Source organism: Nilaparvata lugens, chromosome 1 (genome assembly GCF_014356525.2).
Source record: "Nilaparvata lugens isolate BPH chromosome 1, ASM1435652v1, whole genome shotgun sequence".
Lineage (NCBI taxonomy): Eukaryota > Metazoa > Arthropoda > Insecta > Hemiptera > Delphacidae > Nilaparvata > Nilaparvata lugens.
In genome coordinates this window covers 37,544,945-37,569,008 of record NC_052504.1, presented here as the reverse complement: position 1 = coordinate 37,569,008, position 24,064 = coordinate 37,544,945, and the positions used below count along the sequence as shown (strand labels likewise).

At 32.7% G+C, this 24,064-nt stretch overlaps 1 protein-coding gene across 1 annotated transcript in view; it reads right to left on the bottom strand.

Moving 5' to 3' along the window:
- The window catches only part of LOC111050640 (clarin-3), a 75,089-nt gene that overhangs the window by 6,708 nt on the left and 44,317 nt on the right, over positions 1–24,064 (bottom strand). Inside the window, exons 3-4 of the mRNA XM_022336990.2 lie at positions 2,129–2,381; positions 916–1,104 (exon numbers count right to left, since the gene is read on the bottom strand). Coding sequence (XP_022192682.1) covers positions 916–1,104; positions 2,129–2,351 — 412 coding nt within the window. The 5' untranslated portion in view covers positions 2,352–2,381. The remainder of the gene's footprint in view (positions 1–915; positions 1,105–2,128; positions 2,382–24,064) is intronic.

Genomic DNA, 24,064 nt, shown 5'->3' with positions numbered 1-24,064 from the left:
ACGGTTCTTGGTCCACTTTGATGAAAACGTCATCCATACACATTTACATATACATTATACATATACATCCATATACATTTTCCATGGTGGATTCTGCGGGACAGTAGTGAGAATTTCACAAAATTCTGTTGAAACATTCATTTATTATTTATTTATCTACACATAATTAAATAATAATTTATATATAATAATAATAATATTTATTATCAGTCCATAACTTCAAAGTCCAAAAATCAGTCTATACTCTTTATAAAATATGTAAATGAAATATGGAAGGAATATAATTCAAAAGTTTCAATTGAGAGAACCAAAATTATGGCATTTACAATTTGTGATCAATATCTTAATACACACGTTTAGGATTCAATATCAATTATCAAGAAGACTTGAACATTGGAAAGAAAATTGAAAAAAATTTAAGCAGTAGGTGGCAATATTAATAGGATCTTAGAAAAGAAAGCATGGAGGGATACTATATAATTACATTTTATAGAATAGATGCTGCAAGCGATTCCACGCAGAACTGAGAGATGTGATCGGAGAAATCATTTTAGTAATGAAGATATCCGAGCAGAGCTGGGAATTTACAATTTCAATGAAAAGTTACAGAAACTGTAACGGATTCAATGGAAGGAATATATCAAGAGGATGTTTGCTGAAAGGTTTCCTCTACAGGTATTAAATTATAGACCAGAAGGCAAAAGATGAATTGGAAGGCCACGTAAGATATGTCAATAACTAATCTATGTATTATAATAATAATTATGTATGAAATGTGAGTTGACTGAAGCTCAAATAACAAGAAGCTGTTAGTAAGTCGGAACAAGCAATAGCCTAATCCTTGTACGTAAGAAGATGATATTGATGAAAGTTTTTATCCACTTCCAATGGAAAATGAAATAAATCGCTTCTTACTTGTGAGAAGATTCCATAGGTACAATCCAGGAACTCCAGTGAATGTGCCAATGGGCGTTGTTGCTGTATTTATGACAGCGAAGACTGCAGAGGCTGCAGCGAAGATGAGGGAGCTGCTGGTTGTGACAACTGTGGTCATCCAGTAGCTGTAGACCATGAAGTCCATGTCTTGTTGCATCAAGTCTAAAACTGAGAACAATTTGAACACATTATTATCATCTTTCAACAAAATTAGAATTATAGGCTACTCAACTATGAAAAAATCTTATTCGATAGGCTGAACTTCAGATTTAAGTCAATAAAAAAAAACTTTTGTAGCCCATCCTTGTGACATTTTAATAAAATTTCACAAATCAACATGAGATGTTTTAATGAGAGCTTCAATGGTGGTTTTTATTAGTTGGAGCCTATGAAAACTCAGTACTCAGTGCATCACTTATAATAAACAGCTATTAAACAACTTATTAAACAACTATCAATTGGAGTAAATTGTATTCAGTATTCTACTAACAGAACTGATACAGTTTTCAATGATTTGTATCTTCCCAATTTTCATCTTGATAGATAAAATTATAAGTTGGGAATGGAAATTTTCGTACCATCCAATGGTATAGCTGCAGGTTTCTTAAAAATAGCCTTCATTGAGCATGGAGGTTTTGACCATGTTATTTAAACTTTGAAGTAGAAATAATGGTAATCGGCCCACCTTCATAATTACACACAATCAGATTGTTAAGATTCTGAAAATATAGAAAATTAAAAAAAAAAAACACCTGAAACTATAGGTCTGTTGAAAACATATAGCTTATAATATTCTTCATAATGAAAGCACAGGTTGCTTATGTAGATACCAACTTCAACAAAACGTTGAATCCAATCAAGAACAATCAGCTATTCAAAATCAATCAATAAACTATTTTTTTCTCCTCCAAAAGGTAAAAATCCTCCTTTTTTAAAATCAATAAACTATCGTATCCTTTTCTCCTCCAAAAGGCAAACGCACACAGCTACAGACGGAGAAGATTCTCTCACCAGGTGTTTGAATGTTGTAACACATACAGACGACCGTCTGTCTGCCTATGATTGTTCACGTCTGCACAAAAAATATTTGATTCTCTCTTCGTCCGTCTACTGATGTGTGCGTTTGCCAATAATCTACGGCCTACTCAATGATAGATAGTATATACTCGTACTATCCTTGCGGCATACTCACCACTGAAATGATACGTTCTCCATCCGTAAGCGACGTTCAAGTCCTTGACGCCCTGGAATAGTCCGAAGTGAACATGACCGTCGGACTCGGTGGGATTAGGGATGCGCCTGGCCTGCGCCACCACCCAGTAGTTGGTGCCCAACGCCGCTGCTATCAGCACTATGCTCAGGCATGACCCGAGGAATGTCACAAAGATCATTCCCCGTTTGTACAGATTCATCATGGCTCCTGCTCACAGGGTGTCCTTCATTTTCTGAAAACAACGAAAAGGAGAATTTAGAAGTGAATTTGTGATCTATTATGTTTTATTAATTTATTCATATCAGTTCAAGTCAAATCAAATCTATTATTTAAATAAGAATACAATGGAAAGAAACACATGATAGTAAGAAGTTCAATGAATTCTTCCTACAAGACCAAGCTCAAAAGATAGTAAACTTGATACAAGACTACAAGACTGTCCATTCGTTCGTTGAAGGAAAATCATGATGATGTCATTTATTTTTTATTTATTCATTAATTTAATCATTCAAAATTGAACAACTTACAGAAAAGTACCACAGGCTTATAAGCCCAAAACGGTTCCAATTCTAATCTATACAACAGCCCAAATGTAGCTAGGTTATGTGTCACTTAACATTCATTAATTACACACTCAATTCACAATTCAAAACACACAAAAATCATTTTAAATTAAATTAAATCAATCACAATCAATTAGAAAATTCCAAACTTTGAAAAAAACTATAACATTTTGAGAACGAGAAGACAAACACTATGACAATGATTGGGAGAGAAGTAACAGGATTAACTGATTTTTCTATGGAAAAACAGGTTTTAAATATGGTTCGACCTATTTATAAATACATTTCTCACGAATAAAGTCTGGATTTGTATCTAAAAAACTGAGTATTCTAATATTATTGAGAAGTAGGGGGAATTTTTTCTCACATGAATTTTTATTCTCTTCTCATGAAGCCTACAGACAGTTTAAAATTAATGAAAATTGAATCCAGGGCAATCAAAATGATTCCTTCGCATTTATTCCTCCATCCTGTAAAACATTTAATAAAATGCTTCTATTATGTTTTTGGCAACGTGAAAGAAATACAATCATAATATTAATCATCATTAACATTTTGTAATAACTTCCTTCAAAGATCATTCATAAATCCAATAGTTATAATTCAATCTATAAGATATATAAATCTTGAATTTTCGTGAACAAAGAGTAAACGTCGAGATCGCAGTTCACCCTCTTTTTTACGAAGGGCTGCGCTCTTTTTTCGAATCTAATATGAAACTGCCTTGCAGCTCTGACCGATCCAATACTCTGTAATATCTTTTGAATGTGGGTTCTTTTCGCGAGTTCCCATCCATCTATCCATAATTGTCTGTCGCCAGAATGGGGATATCGATCAATAGAACATTATTTTTCATTTGATTTATTGACAATCCTGCAAATTGAAATCAGTCTCATTCTTCATTGAACACTTCCTTGGACACACTTGAGGAATACGGATGAGATCTCGAACATTATTAGCAAAGAGATGAATTTAAATTAATTTAAAGGAAATGTGTCTCTTCTTTCAGTCACATTTGATATAAGAATGGAATGATAACTTGCCTATCACTGTATTACTATTTTTATTATGATACCATTTGTAAAAAACATATTTATGTATTTTGGAAAAAAATGCTTAAGCTGGGTTTACACCAAAGTTATTAACAGAATGTTAATAACTTAATCCTTATAGATTCTTTTAGATTGAACGGAACTTGACAAACACATATGTTCATCATATGTATGATAAGTTATGTTCAATCTAATAGAATCTATAAGGATTAAGTTATTAACATTTTGTTATTAACTTTGTTGTAAACCCAGCTTTAGACTGTCTTTGTGATAATACTCAAATTGGATACTGATAACAATTCCATTCTTCTTGGAAATTCCCCGTCATAAAATCACCTCTGCACTTTCCCTCGGTAATAGTTTTTAGTTTTCCAGTGGAATTTTACAAAAAAATTAGCCCCTAACTGTTTTTAGCAGCATGAATATTCGTAGAGTATATAACATTTACTATACAACTTGGGATGGATCTGTATCTTCATAATTTATGTTATTAGACATCTCCAATGGAGAACTAAGAAATGAGGACTTTGAAATTCTGTAAAAAGATTATTTTTACTGAACTGTAATAAGATTCAGATTCAGATTCAGATTCCTTTATTCATGTGTTAAATGTATGTCCAAATAATTATCATAATCATATTATCTTGTTATATACATAAACTAATCTCTTTTGTACAATAATTTCCCTTTGTTATTAACATTATTTTTGGATTTAAATCAACAAATCTCTTTTGTTGAATAAGTATTCAAAATAATTATGTCCAAACATAATTCAACTTACGTTCTAGCGTTAAAAATAAATACCAGTAGCGGTAAAATGACATGGTGAATCATATTAAACTAATGAGTTCTACAATAATATTGAGCAGGAAAAATGATGAAAAATGCAAAAGTTAAGGTACTACTGTAATGTTTTAACATGAAACGGTGAAGTTTCGACCTTAAGAAGTCCATTCTCAGAGAGGGTATCAAGGATACCCTCCCCTTCAGCACTTAACCGTAAAAAAATAAAGTTAAAAATTCAAACGAAATATTATGTCTAAGCGAAAAAAAATTAAGACTGAAAATATCAATAAGTAAAAACCAAATCATAGAAACGATAAATCATTCAGAGTTAAATCAATTAACAGAGAAGAGTAAATAATAATAAGGATAAAAATAAAGTAAAAGTTAATTCCCAATAATTAAATCGATATGATATAATAATTGGAATAATGAGGGAGTGAAAGTTATTATTAGAAAAGAGATTTGTTGATTTAAATCCAAAAATAATGTTAATAACAAAGGGAAATTATTGTACAAAAGAGATTAGTTTACGTATATAACAAGATAATATGATTATGAAAGTTCATGAAGAAATGATAATAATTCTAATTAGGGAATTATGAAGGTGAAATTATAATACAAAAGAGAGGGTAAGGGATATAGAATGAGGTTGCTAAGATCCACTCGAGGAAGAGTTTGAATAAGAAACAATCTTATGCTAAATTTATGCACTAAACTTATGCTAAACTTATGCACATTTTTATGATAAATTTACATGAATTAAATAAAAAGAGAAAACCCATCATTTATACTTGGGAGTGGAGGGAAATGATTATAAAGGATAAGGATAGGGATTAAGGAAGGTTTAATTGAATGTCATGCTGCTTTAGGGTTGGACAGTTTCAGCCATTTTTTCTAAAAGATAATGTCTCAATGTACGGGTGGACCCCGCTCGTCTCTCTATGGACCCAATTTGATTTGGGAGTGCATTCCATGCACGACAACCGCTAACATGGAAGGATTTTGTATAAATAGTTGTTCGATGATTTGGAATATTCTTACAGTATTTTCACCTGTTCTAGTGTGGGAAGCATCAATTCTCCTACCTTCAGAGACAAATTTAAAATCGTTTTTGAAATAGATTGGTTCACCATATTTTAAAATGTCCCTAACAAGCTTGGTTATACGAAGCATTCTCTGATCAGGTAACTTTAAAGTTGAACTGTCAATATGGGCTTGAGTGATTCGTTCATGGCGTTGGAGAGAGTAAACAAACCTGAGGCAATAGTTTTGACATCGCTGAAGTTTATCGTTTAAGGTTACTTGCATATCATTGAGCACAGAATTACAATACATAAGATGTGGGAATATGAGCGATTTGACTAGTAACAAAATAATTTTTCTGGGAAGAATATCTTGCATCTTCTTCAATGAATGCATGGCAGAGAATATAAATTTACAAGTCTTATTAATTAGATCAGACCAATCAAGATTTTTGTTCATAATAATTCCAAGGTTTTTAACTGAATCACAGTGAGCTACTTCGACACCATCAACATTAATTTTGTTAAGTGAGTTTGAATCGATGTTGTTTACTAGTCTTAAATATCCAATTATTATGGGCTGAGTTTTTATAGGGTTGAGTTTTAGTCCGTTTTTCTTTGTCCATTGAAATTACTATTGAGTAGTAATTTCAATAATTAATTTCATATTCGTTTTTCCAAGTCAAATGTCTTTTTAAATGTTCTGTGAGCTTTGTCTCTTTGTCCAATCATTTTGAGTATTTCAGGAGTCATCCATGTTACACGTCGTTTTCTGTTTATCCTCCTTGTCACATAGGGTGCATGTTTATCATACATACAGATTGAGTGTCCAATTTTCAAAAGTTTGAACCATTGCATTAACAGTGGGTAAGGCTTCAATCTGATGCCAGGGGGTTTAGGCTACGTCAGTAAAAAAAGAGTCTTCGTCAATGTGTTTGAAGTCTCTGTAAGTAATAAATTTCTGAGCGGGTTTAGGTGTCCCATGAGAGAGTACACAGTATATCAAGTCATGTCCTGAAATGGCTGGCACAGAGATTTGACCAGTTTCAACAACCTCATTTGGATCAATAACTATTAGTAAGTCAATGAATGTGTCAGAGTCATTAGTATGATGAGTTGGGTCGAGTGGTAAGATAGTCATATTAAGGCATTGGAATATTGTGGTCAGTTGAAAGTAGTCAAAGTTACGATTTGTCATATTTAGGTCAGTGTTCATATCTCCCATAACTAGTATTCGATTATAATGAGGCATGAAAGAAAGTAAGGCATTTTCGAAGTCACTGAAGTGGCCAATTTTTGGTGAGCGATAGCAGATACCAACAAGTAGTTTATTAGAGCTAGATAAAGATAATTCAAGTAACATGAATTCAGGTCTGGCAGAATACTCCTGCTCTGATGAGATAAATATTTTTGTTTTTATATAATCTTTCACAAAGACTGCAACCCCTCCACAAGCCTTATTAAGCCTATCATTTCGGAAAAGATTATATCCGGGCAATGCAACTTGGCTAGAATGAATACTAGGCTTGAGAAATGATTCTGAAATACCTATTACATTGAAGTCTTGAGATCTAAAAATTGCTCTCAGTTCATCGATGTGGATAAGAGAGAAACAGAGGACTCAACATGTAAAAATACAAACAATGCAAATTTCCATAGACGATACTTCAGTCATCTGACCTGCTGGGGAGATTATGTAAGGAATTTTATAATAGATGTTGAATGATATTGTGAAACTCTTGATCACTGACGATTAATTCATTAAAATACTGATTCTCCACACAAATGATTCATACTGGAATATAAATACTGTATTTTGAAATAAGTTTCTTCAATAATAATTCGTCATTTAAAAATAACATTTCTTTCTTTACAGTTTACAGTTGTCTCGGAATTGGTCTCCTCAATGTCGACTACTTTCATTTCTGTTTAACAGTCAAAGATGAGCGGCGCTTAACAGTTATGTCTCACGAATAACTTCGTAGTGACGAGGAAGGAGAAGAAAGAAGTAAATAGATGAAAAAGGATTGAGTATTTTGAAAGCCGTTCGTGGAAAGACTCACAAGACCGTGTGGCACTTAGTGGATTTCACGGAATGATGTACACATGGAAGAGAAGTAAGAATAAATAATTGGTATTTCGAAAGGTAGTCCACGTCTTGGGAAGAGGTACTGGTACTCAAGAGTCGTGACTGAATGCGGCCTGCGACCTTTCTAAATAGCATCCGTGATCGTCGAAGCCTAAAAACCGAGATAATAAAAGATGCAGCATCTAGTCGAGGCGAGTCCCCATTCATGTTTGCAACTTGATAACAAGTTGCTCTCTGCTATATCCATGTCTCACTCAAACGTGTAGGCTGAAATTTTAAGAACGCATCAAATTCGTTGCATACGGAATTCTCCCACGGTACGATTGCTGCATGATTATGAAGAAGAGTCAGACGAGTTTCATAAGATTTCTCAACATCACCCAATTGGTATTTTTTGTTTCCTGCAATCCTTGAATGATTCGAGCTAGATGAAAGTCTAGATTCTACAGGTGGAAAAAGTGGATAGTCTAAAAATGGTATTTTCAGAACATTCATGTCTAAACTGTAGATGCCACATCTATAGATAAATTATTGAACGGAATGAGTGAATTTCGTGATTGAGATTCCTCATGAACATGAATAATTCTTGCTTTACCATAAGAAACTCACCGGAAAATACCACCGGTAACGGAATGTAATTCATGTAGTTTTCTAAAAATGAAATCATTAGAAAGTATCCATATTGCTAGTTTGCTACACATCAATCTCAATCAATAAAGAAGCTCTTTTAGAAGCAGTGTGGTCATTCCAAAAGAACCATGACAATTATTGTAAAAACATTCATATTATGCTTATCGAACAATAGGAACAAATTACGGAAGTAGATAAGCCAATGCTTAAGGAAATTATGATAATTGTTAAATGATCCGACCAAAACCAAATTTTGAGATGACCAATACAGCAAGACATTTCGAAAAGGGCCAAAGAACTTGTACCGAAACAGCAAAGCACTTGGGCGGAATTCTCCATGAGCAAATCACGAAGCTTCATAGACGACATAAGTAGCTGATTTAAAATACTCTTAAAAGATTTTTTCTGATATTAAAAGAAATAAACATTCATTAGTTCATCGCTATTGCGAATCTGTTACAGTTAATAGTCAAAGATTGGTTGGGCACTGAATGATGGACATAAATGAACTGAAACATTCATTGCTATTGAACTGATAAAAAGAAAACAATAAAAAATCAATCCACTCGTTAAATCAGAAGCGTTAATTAATATTACTGAAAACGTCAGTGAACAATGGAATTGGTAGAGACAATTGCAGTTGGGTCAACTATGCACTGCGTTAGCCGGAGAAATGACTCCGGCGCCGATATAATTTGAGTGGCCGGCAATGAATTTGAGTGATGCAGGCGAGCTGGGCCGAATACGATTTGTCAACTGCACGGGTGGTTGACTGGTCGGCTGATGTGGTTTTCACAGAGAATAGTTTGGTGTGGTTCGGCTGGTGTCGGGGTTAGGAACAGTCCAGCACCTACGGAAATGTTGCGTCCTATACTGTACTGAAAACACGACTGAGTTTTCAAAAAGTGAAACTTTATTAACACTACAACTACAAAAAATACCGAATTAAAGAATTTCGGGAGCCGAGTGCTCTCGTCAAGTGATTGCGTTTTCTACGCAAGAGGAAGTTGCGAGAGACTAGATGTGTGTGAGAGAGGGAATGGGTTAGTGTGAGAAGAGACAAGAGAGACAGAGAGATAATTGAATTGAATAATATTGTCTTCATTAAGGGCGGAGTTGGGACTCAAGGTCCTCTCTACCACACAACTCTTCACATTTCATACGAGGAAAAGTGCATATTACAAAATCAACATTAGCATGAAAAAATTTTTAATAAAAAGCAAACTTTGAAAGATAATGGTAAAAAAAAATAGAAAGAAATATATCGTCTAGGTGGAAATTAAGATTGAAATGTGGACATTGTTGAAGGATTTTTAAGATAAGTGAGAGATAAGATTGTATTAAAGTTCTTTATCTATGTATGTTACTATATTTACTGGCTTATACATCAATTTACATTAAATGACAGTATTGCTAGTTATTTATCGAATTTTACAGAGGATGGAAAATTAATCAATGATGATGAAGATTGAATTCAATTTGAATAACGATAATATTATATTGTGATGTAGCTTCATGAATCAGAGGTGTTTTAACAAATAATTGTCGTTTTTAGAAAATGATATAAAATAATATCCTTCCCATCAATAAACGACTGGAAAAGTTAAAGAGAGAGAGAGAAGAGAGAATAATGAAAATGATAGAGGAAGATTGATTAAGTGGTAAACGAGAAAGTGGTGAGGGAGCTTCATATATGAAACTGTATATATTTATATGAGATGGTTGAGGTGATGAGGGCCAATCATGAACAATGAAAAACAATACTTCATTATAAAAATTACATGCATCATGGATGCTATTCAACCAGGTAATTGGTAGTATGAATAACATCCTTAACAATACGATACTGATGAGATAAGTGGTGGTGCATCTCAATAGAATGGCAAAGCTCGAGTGTGGGGATTGCTCATTGTTGAAAGATTCTTGGAAATGTCTTTCTTATCGATTTTCAACTGTGAGTGAACCCGTTTTTCAACCAGTATATGGTTACGGAATTTGAATGCCAATACAGAATAAAACGGAATACAATTCTATCAGCTCGTATTTGTGAGTTTACTACATTGTAGGCTATTGGTTTGATACCGTTCTTGAAATGTAATCAGTATTGGACATTGATTGCACGGAGTTCTATGTCATACACATAAGCCAGTTAGTCCAGTTATACAAAAACACTCACACATAGACTTTTGGAGGAAGTAGGGAAAGGAGTTTTCCCTAGTTGTCCTCAGAAATCCGTGTGGCTTCTCATGCCAACGCACTGAAGACTACCGTTCTTCATTCTTCCTGATAAAAAAAACTATTCCGATGACTTTACAAGGGTTACTGTTATAAAATTCCTCACGATAAACAATCACATGGCGAATTTTAATTTATTATTACTCCTCTCACTGTTTATGCTAAAGTGCTTCAAAACAGGTTCATGAGTTGTGCAAACTCAATAATATCATTCTTAACTCATTATGCATGATTGGGAAACGAACAAACAGGCTAAAAGCCCAAAACTGTTCCTATCCTAAATTCCAATAGAAATAGTCAAAAATAGGTTATGTTTATAAGTTTTGTCCAATTTTGAGTGTAAAACAAAATATAATATGAATTAGGAACTTAGGATTTAGATGAGTTGAAAAACAAATGAAATAAAAATATTTTACAAAATCATCACTGGTAACTGGAAAGTACTGTATTATTAGAAAAAAATTTAATGTTGAAAAGAAACTCATACTTACTTCAAAAATAAAAGTTGGTGTGATTTACCCCATGACATTCACTTTTTGAATAATACAATATGTTGAGGGAATAATAAATGAAAATATTATACAGTTGATGTTATCATCACTGTATGTATCATGTACTATACTGTATTATAGTGTATCATACTGTATTTTCAAGTAGATAAGTGGGCGAATAGAATGAGTGAATGTTGGAGGACATGGGCGATGATTTTTGAGGAAAAATAGACATCGGCAAAGGGAGAGAAGGGGTTGAAATGTTTGAGGGTGAGTACGATACGTGCTGGGAATTTGGAATGCAATAAAAGTTGAAAGCGCTTTATGGTAGTATAAAATGAGAATCTATACTATGTAGTATCAACTACTATCACTATTGAATAAAAACACTCTCATCCTATTCAATACAGTCAGTGTTTGTTGTTAATGAACCGGACTTATTCAAAAGCACTAAAATAAGGTGAGCTGAAATCTACAATTCATTAACAAACCTACAAGGTACGTTGCAGAACCTGATGGGTTATGTCTCCATGATTACTCATTGCAGCACAAACGTTAATAATTGTACTGTTCTGACAAGCTTAAAATGTACACTGATTAGATCCCATAAGTATATTGTTACAATATTTAAAAAGAAAAGGGTACTGAGATTTATATTTTTAATTTATGTTACAATCATATTATTATAATCCTAGTCTATAAGTACTGTCAATAATCAGTATGATAATTATGCTCAGAGAGTGATGATGAGAGGGGTAAATGGAGTACAAAATAATAGAGAGGATAGTAAATTGATAAATAGCTTAGTTCTGAATGAGTGATCAGAATGAGATTCTATACTATAGTATGTGGAGTTCTCGCAATGTACCTTCAATACATTGTATGAATTCATGTATTCTAGGTACCTTGAGTTCTTGTTTCTCTTGGATAATCTAAGAATACAGCTGATATTATACATTTGAAAACACACCTGATAAAATCTCTCCTGACATCTACCATTTATTAAGCTTGCGTATACTATCGCATCCAGAAGAACATCAGAAAATCCTTCTCTCCGCCACTAATTTGTCATGTAACATATCAGGGAACGGACACAATAATAAAACAAACGGAACTTAAACACCCATAATTCCTGGCAATGACAAACGTTAACTTTGAAAATGCATCGGCAAGCAACGTGTATCGCATTCAAGTGGGTAATCATACAATTGCGACTGAGAAACTTTGAATGGAGCCAGCTGAAACTTTGATCCAACTAATTGGATTAGCGCAATAAGGCGTCGTCCTGTCCTAATCGATGGCTGCCAATATAATTATTATTATTCTGCTGAGTCCAAGTTTAAGCACATCTCTCCTCCTCTCCATCCCTTCATCGCACTCTCTTTCATGAAGCTAGAGTTTGAGTGGAGAGCTTTGTTCATAATGGAAAATATTGCACATGCTACATGCAGTAGCGTAGAAAAACATAAAACATTTACTAGCCCCAACTTATAAGGGATAAAAACATGCAGTGACAAACATTCAGTTCAACAAGTTGGAATTCTCATTGAATAAGATACTTATATTGAATGAAATATATAATATTGTACTAAGATCAAGTTTGAATGGCAACCGTTTTATAGTTGAAACTGAATCCAATACAATTGTACCAAGATTAAATTCAAAAACCATTTTTAAATTTTAGTTAAGATTAAATTTCCCATTACCATTAAAATTTGAGAGAGGAATAGTACAAGCTAAGCTGAGTTTTCCTCTTTCAGATTATGATATCTATCATGACAAATCATTGTCATAATTTTATATATAAACAAATATCGATTGAAAAATATATTGAGTTGAAATTGCTTTATTGGTAGTCTTCCCATCAATCAACTAATACAAAATTTGAATAAGCATATAAGACTTGCAGCTCTTTGACTAATCTTGATCTAAACCAAATGATGTAAACTATTCAAATTGGATTTGTTTCTACCAATTCATCAATATTAATTCTATTAGACCATGGTGTCTCTCTATAAAGTCAAAGATAGAATAGAGAGATAGTCTCTTTATCAGTCAAAAGAATAAAGATAGCGTGAGAATAATTGAAAATAATTTCAAATTGAAGTAATATTGTGAATGTATAGGAACTTGTATCTGAACAGATGCATCCAGGCATCACAGTACAGCTGAAGATGTGTTGTCAACATGAAACTTTAATTCGTTAGTAAATCCAATAAATGTGGATCTGACAAGAATGGAAAGGTTCCACAATATGAATGAATATTTATCACATTTTATTATGAATAGGTAGGACTACACATTTACATTTGAGGAGTGAAATAGCTGGACTGGAAAGGAATCAATGAGCCCACGGCTCACAAAGATTCACTTCTTTCCACCTCCGGATTGCATAGTTCCATGGTTCATTGACTTGGAACTCTCAGTCTCGAAGCTCTTTCGCTTATGAAAATTGATTTCATACTCTTTCCTCTAACCGCATGAGAAGAGATAGTTATATTAGATTTTATCAAAATGACTATTCATGATTTTCTAGAATATCAAAGTTTCAACTACACGAAATTTAATTTCTACTGCATACAATTCGATGTTTTTCAAACAGAATTTTATAATTTTTTGAAATAGATCAATGCAATTCGATTGCACTAGGTCTCAACCCTGGGATAACTCGCTGAACGACATTAAAAGGATAAATACTCCTTGGAAAAACAGCTGGAAATTTTGTCGTCTGTCGATACCGTAATGGAATTGAGTGAACGAGTGCATGTGTTGGATCATTGAAATGAAATGAAATGGAAAAATTCTTTATTAGGCGAAGTTAGGACTTTTAAGTCCTCTCTACCACTCAACCTCAACCAATCATTCAGCAGAACTAACGAGAAGAAAAATTCAGCAAGGAAAACGTATTTTCGTTCATTTCTACTTTTTTTCAGAAAACATGTTTACTTCAGAAAGTCAAAAATAGTAACTAGATGCTGTTAGTGTAGAATAGTACATAGTATATTAACAAATAATGTAGCAAACATCATAGTAAATCATTATAAATCGTATTCATAGAATATCTATTTGTAGGTTATTGATTATATGTTTGTTTTTTGAAGTGTGAATAATTTGTTATTTTGATGAGTGATAGTAGCTTAATCTAGATTTTGATTTGGACTATAGTATGAATTTCACAGTAAAGTGACAATTATGAGCATAAGCCTGATGCCTCCTCATATAACTGTAATAGTATATTTCGCACCTAGGGCCGAAAATGAGACTTTTCCGGCTCGAAATCGGTTTTCAAGTCTAAGGCCGTAGGCCGTATTCATAGTATATCTATTTGTAGGTTATTGATGATATGTTTGTTTTTTGAAGTGTGAATAATTTGTTATTCTGATGAGTGATAGTAGCTTAACCTAGATTTTGATTTGGACTGTAGTATGAATTTCACAGTAATTGATTACTGATTATGCACAATTATGAGCATAAGCCTGTTGTGCCTTATATAACTTTCAAGTCTAAGGCCGTAGGCCGAGGACTAGAATAGATTGAAAGCTGGAAAAACATTTTTGCCCATGTTGCGAACGCTATTTTTCGCCACACAGAAAAATAAACAATATTTATATATGAGAATAATTGTTCATTAAGCACTTCCAAAAGCAAAAGTGGAAGGTCATAGCTCTAGAAAATCTGAGGTGATCTGAATATCAGGAAATTGTCCAAGTATTTTTTTTCTGATTTGTCTAAATAACCTAAAAGATTATGTTCAATTATGTGGGAGGTTGAGTTTATACTTCTCTATTCTTTCAAATGTCAATAGGATGATATTATTATAAATGTTTTAATTATAGAATAATAAACTCAAATAATAAAAAGTTTTTTGACCAGCTGTTTTAGCACACTTGAAATTCAGCCAATCTGAATGTCAACGTCAACAATGCTTGTTGTCGTTGACTTCGGAAGTTTAGGTTAGAAGTTAGTTCTATCCTACTCTGAAAATCGAATTTGAATATTTTATAATATATATCTTATCTGTATTTCATTCATCCAAATAAAATGATAGCATATTATTGCAGAATACTTTATTCAATTTTTGAAGCATAAACTGATTCCGTTTCATAAACTATTTGTAAAAACGTTCAGGACCATGGATTGCTCAAGTAGTTCAAAAATTATCCACCAGGTCTCGTAATGAACGCAGTACTATGCGGTTTGAGGTAAGATTCCATTATACTCTGAAAATTGAATATGAATAGTTTATAATATCTTATTTGTATTTTATTCCTTCAAATAAAATGATAGTATCTTATTGCAAAATAGTTTATTCAATTCTAGAAGCATAAACTGATTCCATCTCATAAACTATTTCTTGTCATATTCAATTGCAGCTGTTTTCCATGCATTAAATCAAGCCGGTAAACAGCTCTTTGCAGAAGAAGAAAACATGTGATTTTCATCACAGCATACTATACTGTAAAGAGATCATAATGTTCTCTTTACAGTCGAGTATGTTAGGACTCTACTGAGTCCTAATAACATCTGAGTAATTAATATATGAACTCAAATAATTAAAGAACTCATTTAAGGAGTTTTAAGTTATAAGAACTCATCTGAAATCTTATAATTTAGGCCTTTATATTTTATTTGAGCTCGAAGGGTCTGTCTGTTATAAACTAGGCGCTACGGGCTAGGTCATGTTTATAGAATGCAGTAGCTTGAGCAGCAGCAGGTAATGATTCCTGTTTCTCAGTAATATTATTCTTTCTCAGATAAGTATGACAAAAAATAGTGTACGTAGCTTGTACAGTAACGTATTTACCACATTCGTATGATAATTCTGCCCTCAACTACGTTTCGGGCAGAAACAATCATACTTATGCGTAAAATTATCGTTACCGGACTTGTTACGTAAAGTACTATTGTAAACACGTTCACATCAAATCAGAATCAGCTGACTTCAAGGTTATTTTACAGCCTTAGGGCCATAAAATTCTACCGGCCTGGTCAGAAAACAATCACTTTTTGCCTCCATATGACACATGTAAACCATCTCATTACATCCAAGTGGGGCGAAAAAATAATTGTACAACTGAGAAAATGAATAAATAAATATAAACTATAAATTCACTCCAGAGCGATGCTCGGTCCCCCGATATTAATAAACAAGGAAACGATCTTAGATGAACTGTACTGTACTCTGAAGGAACTGATGCATATATTATATATATATATATATATATATATATATATATAATAATTATGCACTGATATGTATATGTATAATAATCAATTACTTTAATTCATTACTAATTTTTTGAATTCTAAACCTTTTCATAGAAAAATCTTGATTTCATTATCTAAATAATACATAAAATATACAGCTATTCTTATTTAGAAGTTGTATGTTATTTTTGGCTTTAAATTTTACAAAATAACTCAATTAAGTTAATGTGCAGTGATAATTAAGTGTAATATTTTACTATAATTTGGTGTTTTAATTCTTTTAAATTCAAAATTTCTAGCATATAAATATTTTTGGATGAAAATTCAACTTGAACTTCTTACAGTAGAATCATCACCTATTTTTTTGAACATTTCATTGGTTGCGTTCAAAGCCACTGATCAATTCCATCGTGTTTTTTTACGTTCAATAAAAAAACCTGATTACAGATTGGTGATCAAAGAATGGAAACTCGGTTACTATCCTGATGCTAAAATCCGACATCTTGAAAGAAAATTTAGCATTGTGATATAGCAGTAATTTTAATTTCTAACAAGACGATGCAGTCACGTGGTCTTGGTGCACTCAAGTCTTGATACCTTAGATTTAGATTGATACCTTCTATTCTGTATGTATTCTGTGGCTGAACGGTTGCTCATGAGTCATGACTGACAGATGGTTTCTCTGCTGCTTATATTTTTGTAAACAAAACTAGAACCTAACCTATTTAATTGTATAATCAATTAAAATGGAAAACCAACAAGTGAATGGAGTTGTTTTGAATGTTTTGTATGCTAAGATATTCTCAATGCTATTGAATTTATGTAATCATGTATTTCTCTGCTCCCAAATAAATGATGATGGAGTCCATTATTTGTAAACAACCTCGTATTCAGCCATGTCTGTTTATGTTCAGCTACTCTGTTTACGTTCTTTTCTATTGGTAGAAAGTACGATGAGCTTGATCAGTGAACGAACCGGATATGACATTTTTTTTTCTTATCAGTTAGACCAATGACCTTGAAGAGGTATAAACCCACAATGCCTATGCCTTCCCAATGCTTACTAAAAATTAAATGCTATCATTGAGGTATTCTAGCGCGAGATATTATGTAATTTATATATTTTTGTAATATTCCAGATTACAAAAATCTTCAAGATCTTTAGTATGTAATAATCTTCCAGGTTGTCCCCTCAATGGCCGATTTCAATTCAAAATATACTAGCGCACAGTGCCTCGTTCAGAGCCATGTTCACTCACCGGTCTCATCGTTCACTCACCGATCAGTGGCTTTGAAATCAACCATTATCAAAATTTGGGAATGGAATAGTTTTTGTTCAAGCCTGTCCTTCCCAATCATATTTATTGACCGAGCAAAGTGAGGTCTAAGATTCAAGTCGACGGTTTGGCATTTGTCTTCATGTTTAAATGTTTAACTGGTTTAATCTTTAAATGTTTGAATGTTGAAATGTTTAAATGTTAAAATGTTTGAATGTTGAAATGTTTGAATGTTAAAATGTTTGAATGTTTGAATGTTTGAATGTTAAAATGTTTGAATGTTTAAATATTTAAATGTTCAAATGTTTAAATGTTTAAATGTTCAAATGTTTGAATGTTTGAATGTTTAAATGTTAAATGTTTAAATGTTTAAATGTTTAAATGTTTAAATGTTTAAATGTTTAAATGTTTAAATGTTTAAATGTTTAAATGTTTAAATGTTTAAATGTTTAAATGTTTAAATGTTTAAATGTTTAAATGTTTAAATGTTTAAATGTTTAAATGTTTAAATGTTAAATGTTTAAATGTTGAATGTTTAAATGTTTAAATGTTTAAATGTTTAAATGTTTAAATTTTAAATGTTTAAATGTTTAAATGTTTAAATGTTTAATGTTCAAATGTTTAAATGTTTAAATGTTTAAATGTTTAAATGTTTAAATGTTTAAATGTTTAAATGTTTAAATGTTTAAATGTTTGAATGTTTAAATGTTTAAATGTTTAAATGTTTAAATGTTTAAATGTTTAAATGTTTAGATGTTTAAATGTTTAAATGTTCAAATGTTTAAATGTGTTGCGCGTCGACGTGTTTACAAACTTTTTGGAATTTTGCATTTCAAGGATAATATAGAAGGAAAAAGGAGCCTCCTTCATACGCCAATAGAGTAAAAATTAGACTAGAATTATTCATCATAAATCAGCTGTCGAGTGGATTATAAATTGCATGCCATGACGCATGCAATTCAATATCCCAATGTAACTCGGTAAAAAATCAGCTACTATGTAGACTATTAATTGCATGCCTCATTGAATGAAATTTTTATCCTATTATTTTAAGCGAGCAATTTATGTTTATATATATTTATATGGTTATGTGGTTATCTAGTTATCTGGTAATGTGGTTATATGGGTATATATTTATGTTCAACGGATCTCGAAAACGGCTCTAACTTTTTTCACGAAATTTGGAACAAAGTAGGTTTATGATATGAAGATTCGATTGCACTAGGTCTCAACCCTTGGATAACTCGCTGAAGGACATTAAAAGGATAAACCTCCTTGAAAAAACAGCTGGAAATTTTGTCGTCTGTTGATACCGTGATGGAAGAGAGTGAACGAGTGCATGTGTGTGGGATCATCCAGCTGATCTCACGAAAAGAAAAATTCAGCAAGAGAAACTTATTTACGTTTATTTCTCTTTTTTTAGAAAACATGTTCATTTCAGAAATAAAAGTCCAAAATAGTAACTAGATGCTGTTAGTGATACAATTTGAAAAAGGACAGTTTTGGGCATAAGCCTGTTGTGTCTTCTCATATAACTGTAAAAATAATTGTACGACTGAGATAATGAATAAATAAATATAAACCATAAATTCAATCTTTCGTTACAAATTTCCTGTGCTTTTACACTCCAGAGCAAAGCTCGTTCCCCCGATATTGCACTATTAAATGAACTATTAATTGCGTGCAATAACGCATGCAATTAATAACTAAAAAAACATAGTATTGTCTCTCGAACTTCCTCTGCTTTGGACTCGGGCTAACCTGTTCCTAGTATGTCTTGAAGGAGATTAGCTTTTGATGTTAGCATTTTTGATACATCAACCCCAACAGCCATTAGCCGTTTTTACACCGATATCTCGCCGACACGACATACAGACAGAATTTACTTTGATGGACAGTATAACAGGAGGCTGCGGTTTACAACTGCGCGATGTCTACTGTTCACAGAACTACTAGTATTATTTGTGATTGTATCCACAAATAAATAAATAAATAAATGAATAAATAAATGCCGATGGAAGAATGATAGTATCCAAAAGAATCATGTGACTGTTTTCATCTGATAACTTGGGAAGCGTTATTGTGTATATTGATAATAGAGAGTGAAGATGATCGCGCCTCACAATTTTTTTGAAGTTCAATATCATGAAGAGAAGCACAAACTCCTATGCTAGCAAAAAACTATTCATGCATCAATGAAAAAAATAAAAGAAAATCATACTGATTAACCTCAAATTTCCTGTCCTATTGTGGCAATAAGAAAAATAATGAGTTAATATAGATTTCCGATTTAAAAAGTTCCTATTGCAGTCTTTTGAGATCAATATCCAATTTCAGAAATAGAACAAATAGAACAAATAGACAGGATAACGTTCACATGAGAACTGTTCTATATTCAAAAGGAGCGATGCGTAAATAATGTACCGGTTCATACCGTTCCGTAAGTGAAACATAATATTTCAAAATGATGTGGAGCGATGTGGACCTTGAATAGGAATATCAAGTTCGACATTATGAAAGACATGGATAAAAAGCAGTTGTTCTCTAATATTTGATCAAATAAAATCCTTTGTTGGATACCTGCTAGCAATATTCGAAGAAGATATGATATTTTCAATATAGTATCATGTGCCACGTTGTAACTGAGTTAGTTCTGAAAGAATTTGGGAGTGCCTCAGATCTGTGAAGTTTCGAATTGCCTAGTGTATGAACAAATGAACATAACATAAAAATCTGTGTAGTACACTCACACAACTTTCCTTTGCTCATTGAACTGAAAGCCTCATTCTAAAGAGAATAATTTAGGGGAATAACATAATGACGATTGGCGACAACATATTTGAAACTACAATCAGACTACTGTATATGTGTATATATAATAATTGTTTTCAGAGTACTTTTTCCTTTGTGTAAATTGTGGAAGTCGATGATTTTTTTAAAGTCGTCAAAACAGCTGTTCTACAGATGAAATATCTCGACTATGTGTTCTTTTTATAAACTGCTCTACCTACCTACCGCCCTCATGCACGAGAAGGAGGTTACAAAGTCCATTTCTTAAGGATGGGGTGGACCCCCTATTAGTTTCCCAGGAAGGAGACTCATGCCAGTTGATAGAGCTGATAAATAACTATACAGGGTATGAAGTTGAAGAAAATCGGTCGTCATTTTTTAGAAAATCGTGAAAAACATGGTTTTTTTAGTAATTATCCGCCATTCTTCTCAAGAGTATTACGAAGCTCCTGCAATTTTCCCAGAAATGAGACTCATGTCAGTTGATAGTGTTTATAAATAGCTATCTATGGTATAAATTGGAAGAAAATCGTTAGAGCCGTTTCCGAGAAAACCGTGAAAAACATGGTTTTTTAGTAATCATCCGCTACTTTTCTCAAGAATATTACGGAGCTCCTGCAATTTTCCCAGAGATGAGACTCATGTCAGTTGATAGTGCTTATAAATAGCTACTCATGCTATGAATTCAAAGAAAATCTATAGAGCCGTTTTCGAGAAAACCGTGAGAAACATGGTTTTTTAGTCATCATCCGCCATTTTGTCCGCCATCTTGAATTTAATTTTATTGAATTTCTTGTTGTCGGATCCTCATGGTATAAGGACCGACACACACATACACAGACACACACACACACACACACTCACTGGTTTTAGTTTCAAATAACTTGAATCAAGAGAATTGATGAGAAAAGTGATGAAATAGGTTATTTCCACTCAGCTGTACAATAGTTATTTCCTTTGAGTTATTTCATTTGTATGACAAACTTGAGTTCAATTATAAAAATCTGGTGTGGCGCACTCACACAACTTTCCTTGCCGTTATGAAAATTGATCACCTGTCGCTACTGTACACGCGCATCTCAAGTCTACTATTCAAAGATCTGCCAGCTGGGACAATAACGCTGACAGATCTGACAGGACAATAACACTGGAGACACACGAAATCTGCTATCTCTTCATAGTGAAGGATGAACAGTTGCCAACAGTTTGCATTATTGAATAAACACATTTTCTCGAATTTCGAGCTTATTTCCAATTTTAGGTGAAAATGTCACTGAACATTAATTGTGAAGATTTTCATGCTCAATCTTGAAATTTTTTGTTTAAATTGTATCTGAAGCCTGATAATTGGAAATCTAAAATCACACTTTGCATTGATAGGGCGGAGCTCCTGAAATTTTTACAGATATGGGACTTGTGGCAGTTGATAGAGCTTATCAATGACTATTTTAGGTATAAATTTGATCAAAATCGTTATATATGACTATTTTAGGTATAAATTTGATCAAAATCGTTATATATGACTATTTTAGGTATAAATTTGATCAAAATCGTTGGAGCCGTTTTCGAGAAAATCGCGAAAAACCCTGTTTTTGACAACATTTTCGCCATTTCAGCCGCCATCTTGAATTGGATTTGTTCGTGTAGGATCCTTATAGGGGAAGAACTTTAAGTTCCAAATTTCAAGTCATTCCGTTAATTGGGAGATGAGATATCGTGTACACAGATGCAAATACACTCATACACACACACACACACACACACACACACACACACACACACACACACACACAAACCAAAAAACACTATTTTTGGACTCAGGGGACCTTGAAACGTATAGAAATTTAGAAATTGGGGTACCTTAATTTTTTTCGGAAAGCAATAGGTACTTTCCTTACCTATGGTAATAGGGCAAGGAAAGTAATAAAAAGGTTCTGTTCAATACTCCAATTGGGTTTTATAAAAGGGAAGGTTGAGGAGTTTGGCGTTGTGCTTCTAAATGGCAATATGTTAATTGAAATTTCTCAATAACTTGCATGATAAACACAAATAACAAAAATTTAAAATACTCGCGCATATGAATGATAGCCAAGGAATCGCAAATAGAATGGTTGAAACCAAGGAACCGGCAAATCACCCTATTCTTTATCCAAATTGACTCAATTTTATACTTTGCTATTTCTACGATTGAAATTTATAAAAAAACTTTAGCAAATCCAACTTTATGCGTTGTGACTTTTGAGTATTTCGATATAATAAAAAGGGGAAAGGGGAGCCGACTCAGATCCCTCGATTTGTGAGGTTCGGTTTTGCATCCAAAATTAGGGATGAAGAATAATAGTTCTTAATTTTCATCACAGTTTTACTATATGACAGATTGAACACCATCAAAACTCTCCGAAGAAGCTTTAAAAGATCTATCTAGCCCCAATAATCGAGAAATATCCATGTCAATTTAATGGCTAGACGGCTTAATTTTCAATTAATACGTAATCCAGAACTCATTTGCAGTATGAATGAAACTTCCATCTGAATAAAAATACATCATGTCCGTGAATAATCCGCACTGGAGTTTGTTCTATCAATCATAGTGAGCATCAAAGAAAATATCACTTCATCTTCTCTGAAACTCTCATTTTGATGATGAATGGGCATCACACGCAATGAACTAAAAGCTCCATTTATTTCCATAGAGAGGGGTTATTTCGGCAGTGCTTTGAAAAGTAGTACATATTCTAGTTAATTCACCAGTTCGATTGAAATCAATAGCAACTGTTATTTTTCAATAATCGAATAGCTGTAACTGGACTATTTTCATTAATTCAATAACTTGTATCTGTTTCTCCATACAGAATTTTACGAGCAAGTGGAATCGGATTAGTTGCCAGATGTTATTTATTGGGTAAAGGATTTTCTTATTGGACGAAATCCATGGAATAAGAATATTGTTGAATTAAAAAGTGTACCAATTCAATTATTAATTTGGAATAAATACATGATAGGAAAACTATGCTTTAATCCAGTCATTATTATTGTGTCTACACTATCTTAAAAACAACTCTTTTTGGAATAAATAATAAATTTTCCAAATTGTTACAGCAGAAAGGAGATTACCGTCTAAGCTGGAACAGCATAATAATATTATTATTCCTTTCCTTATAATTCATTTACGCAGCCATATCACATCAGTTGGTTTCGTCTTCTCCCCGACAAATGATTGTGCTAACAATAAGATCAACTCAACACTAACATGTACTTGAAAATACTTGCATTATAAAATAATATTTGAATCTACTCTATCATACATCCTAATCTCTCCAACAATTCCTCTAGGTTCCAAGAGTTTAATCAATCACAGCCATAAAAACGTATCAGTGAACATTTGTTATTTGTCAGGAAATTTCCGAAAATTTACAATTTTTCAATAAAGATGGGTTTTTAAGGCCTAAGAGTTTGAAATGATAATTAATTATGTATTAGAACATTAATTCTCAATAGTTTAAATACTTTAGAGTAAGCATCTTATGAAAACATAATGATTTGAACCAACGTGTAGCTGTGAGTTCGAATTTCGAATTAGATGTACCTACAATTGGATTGCATTCAATCAATGAAATGTGATTATTATTGTTAAGATATATTATTGCTTATCCAAGATATATTCACATATTATCGATAGGGTAGTTATATGAATGCATGCATGTGAGAAATGTTCACATTTTTGAAAATCGAAAATTTAGAAATTCTACTAATATAAACTACTTTAACCTTA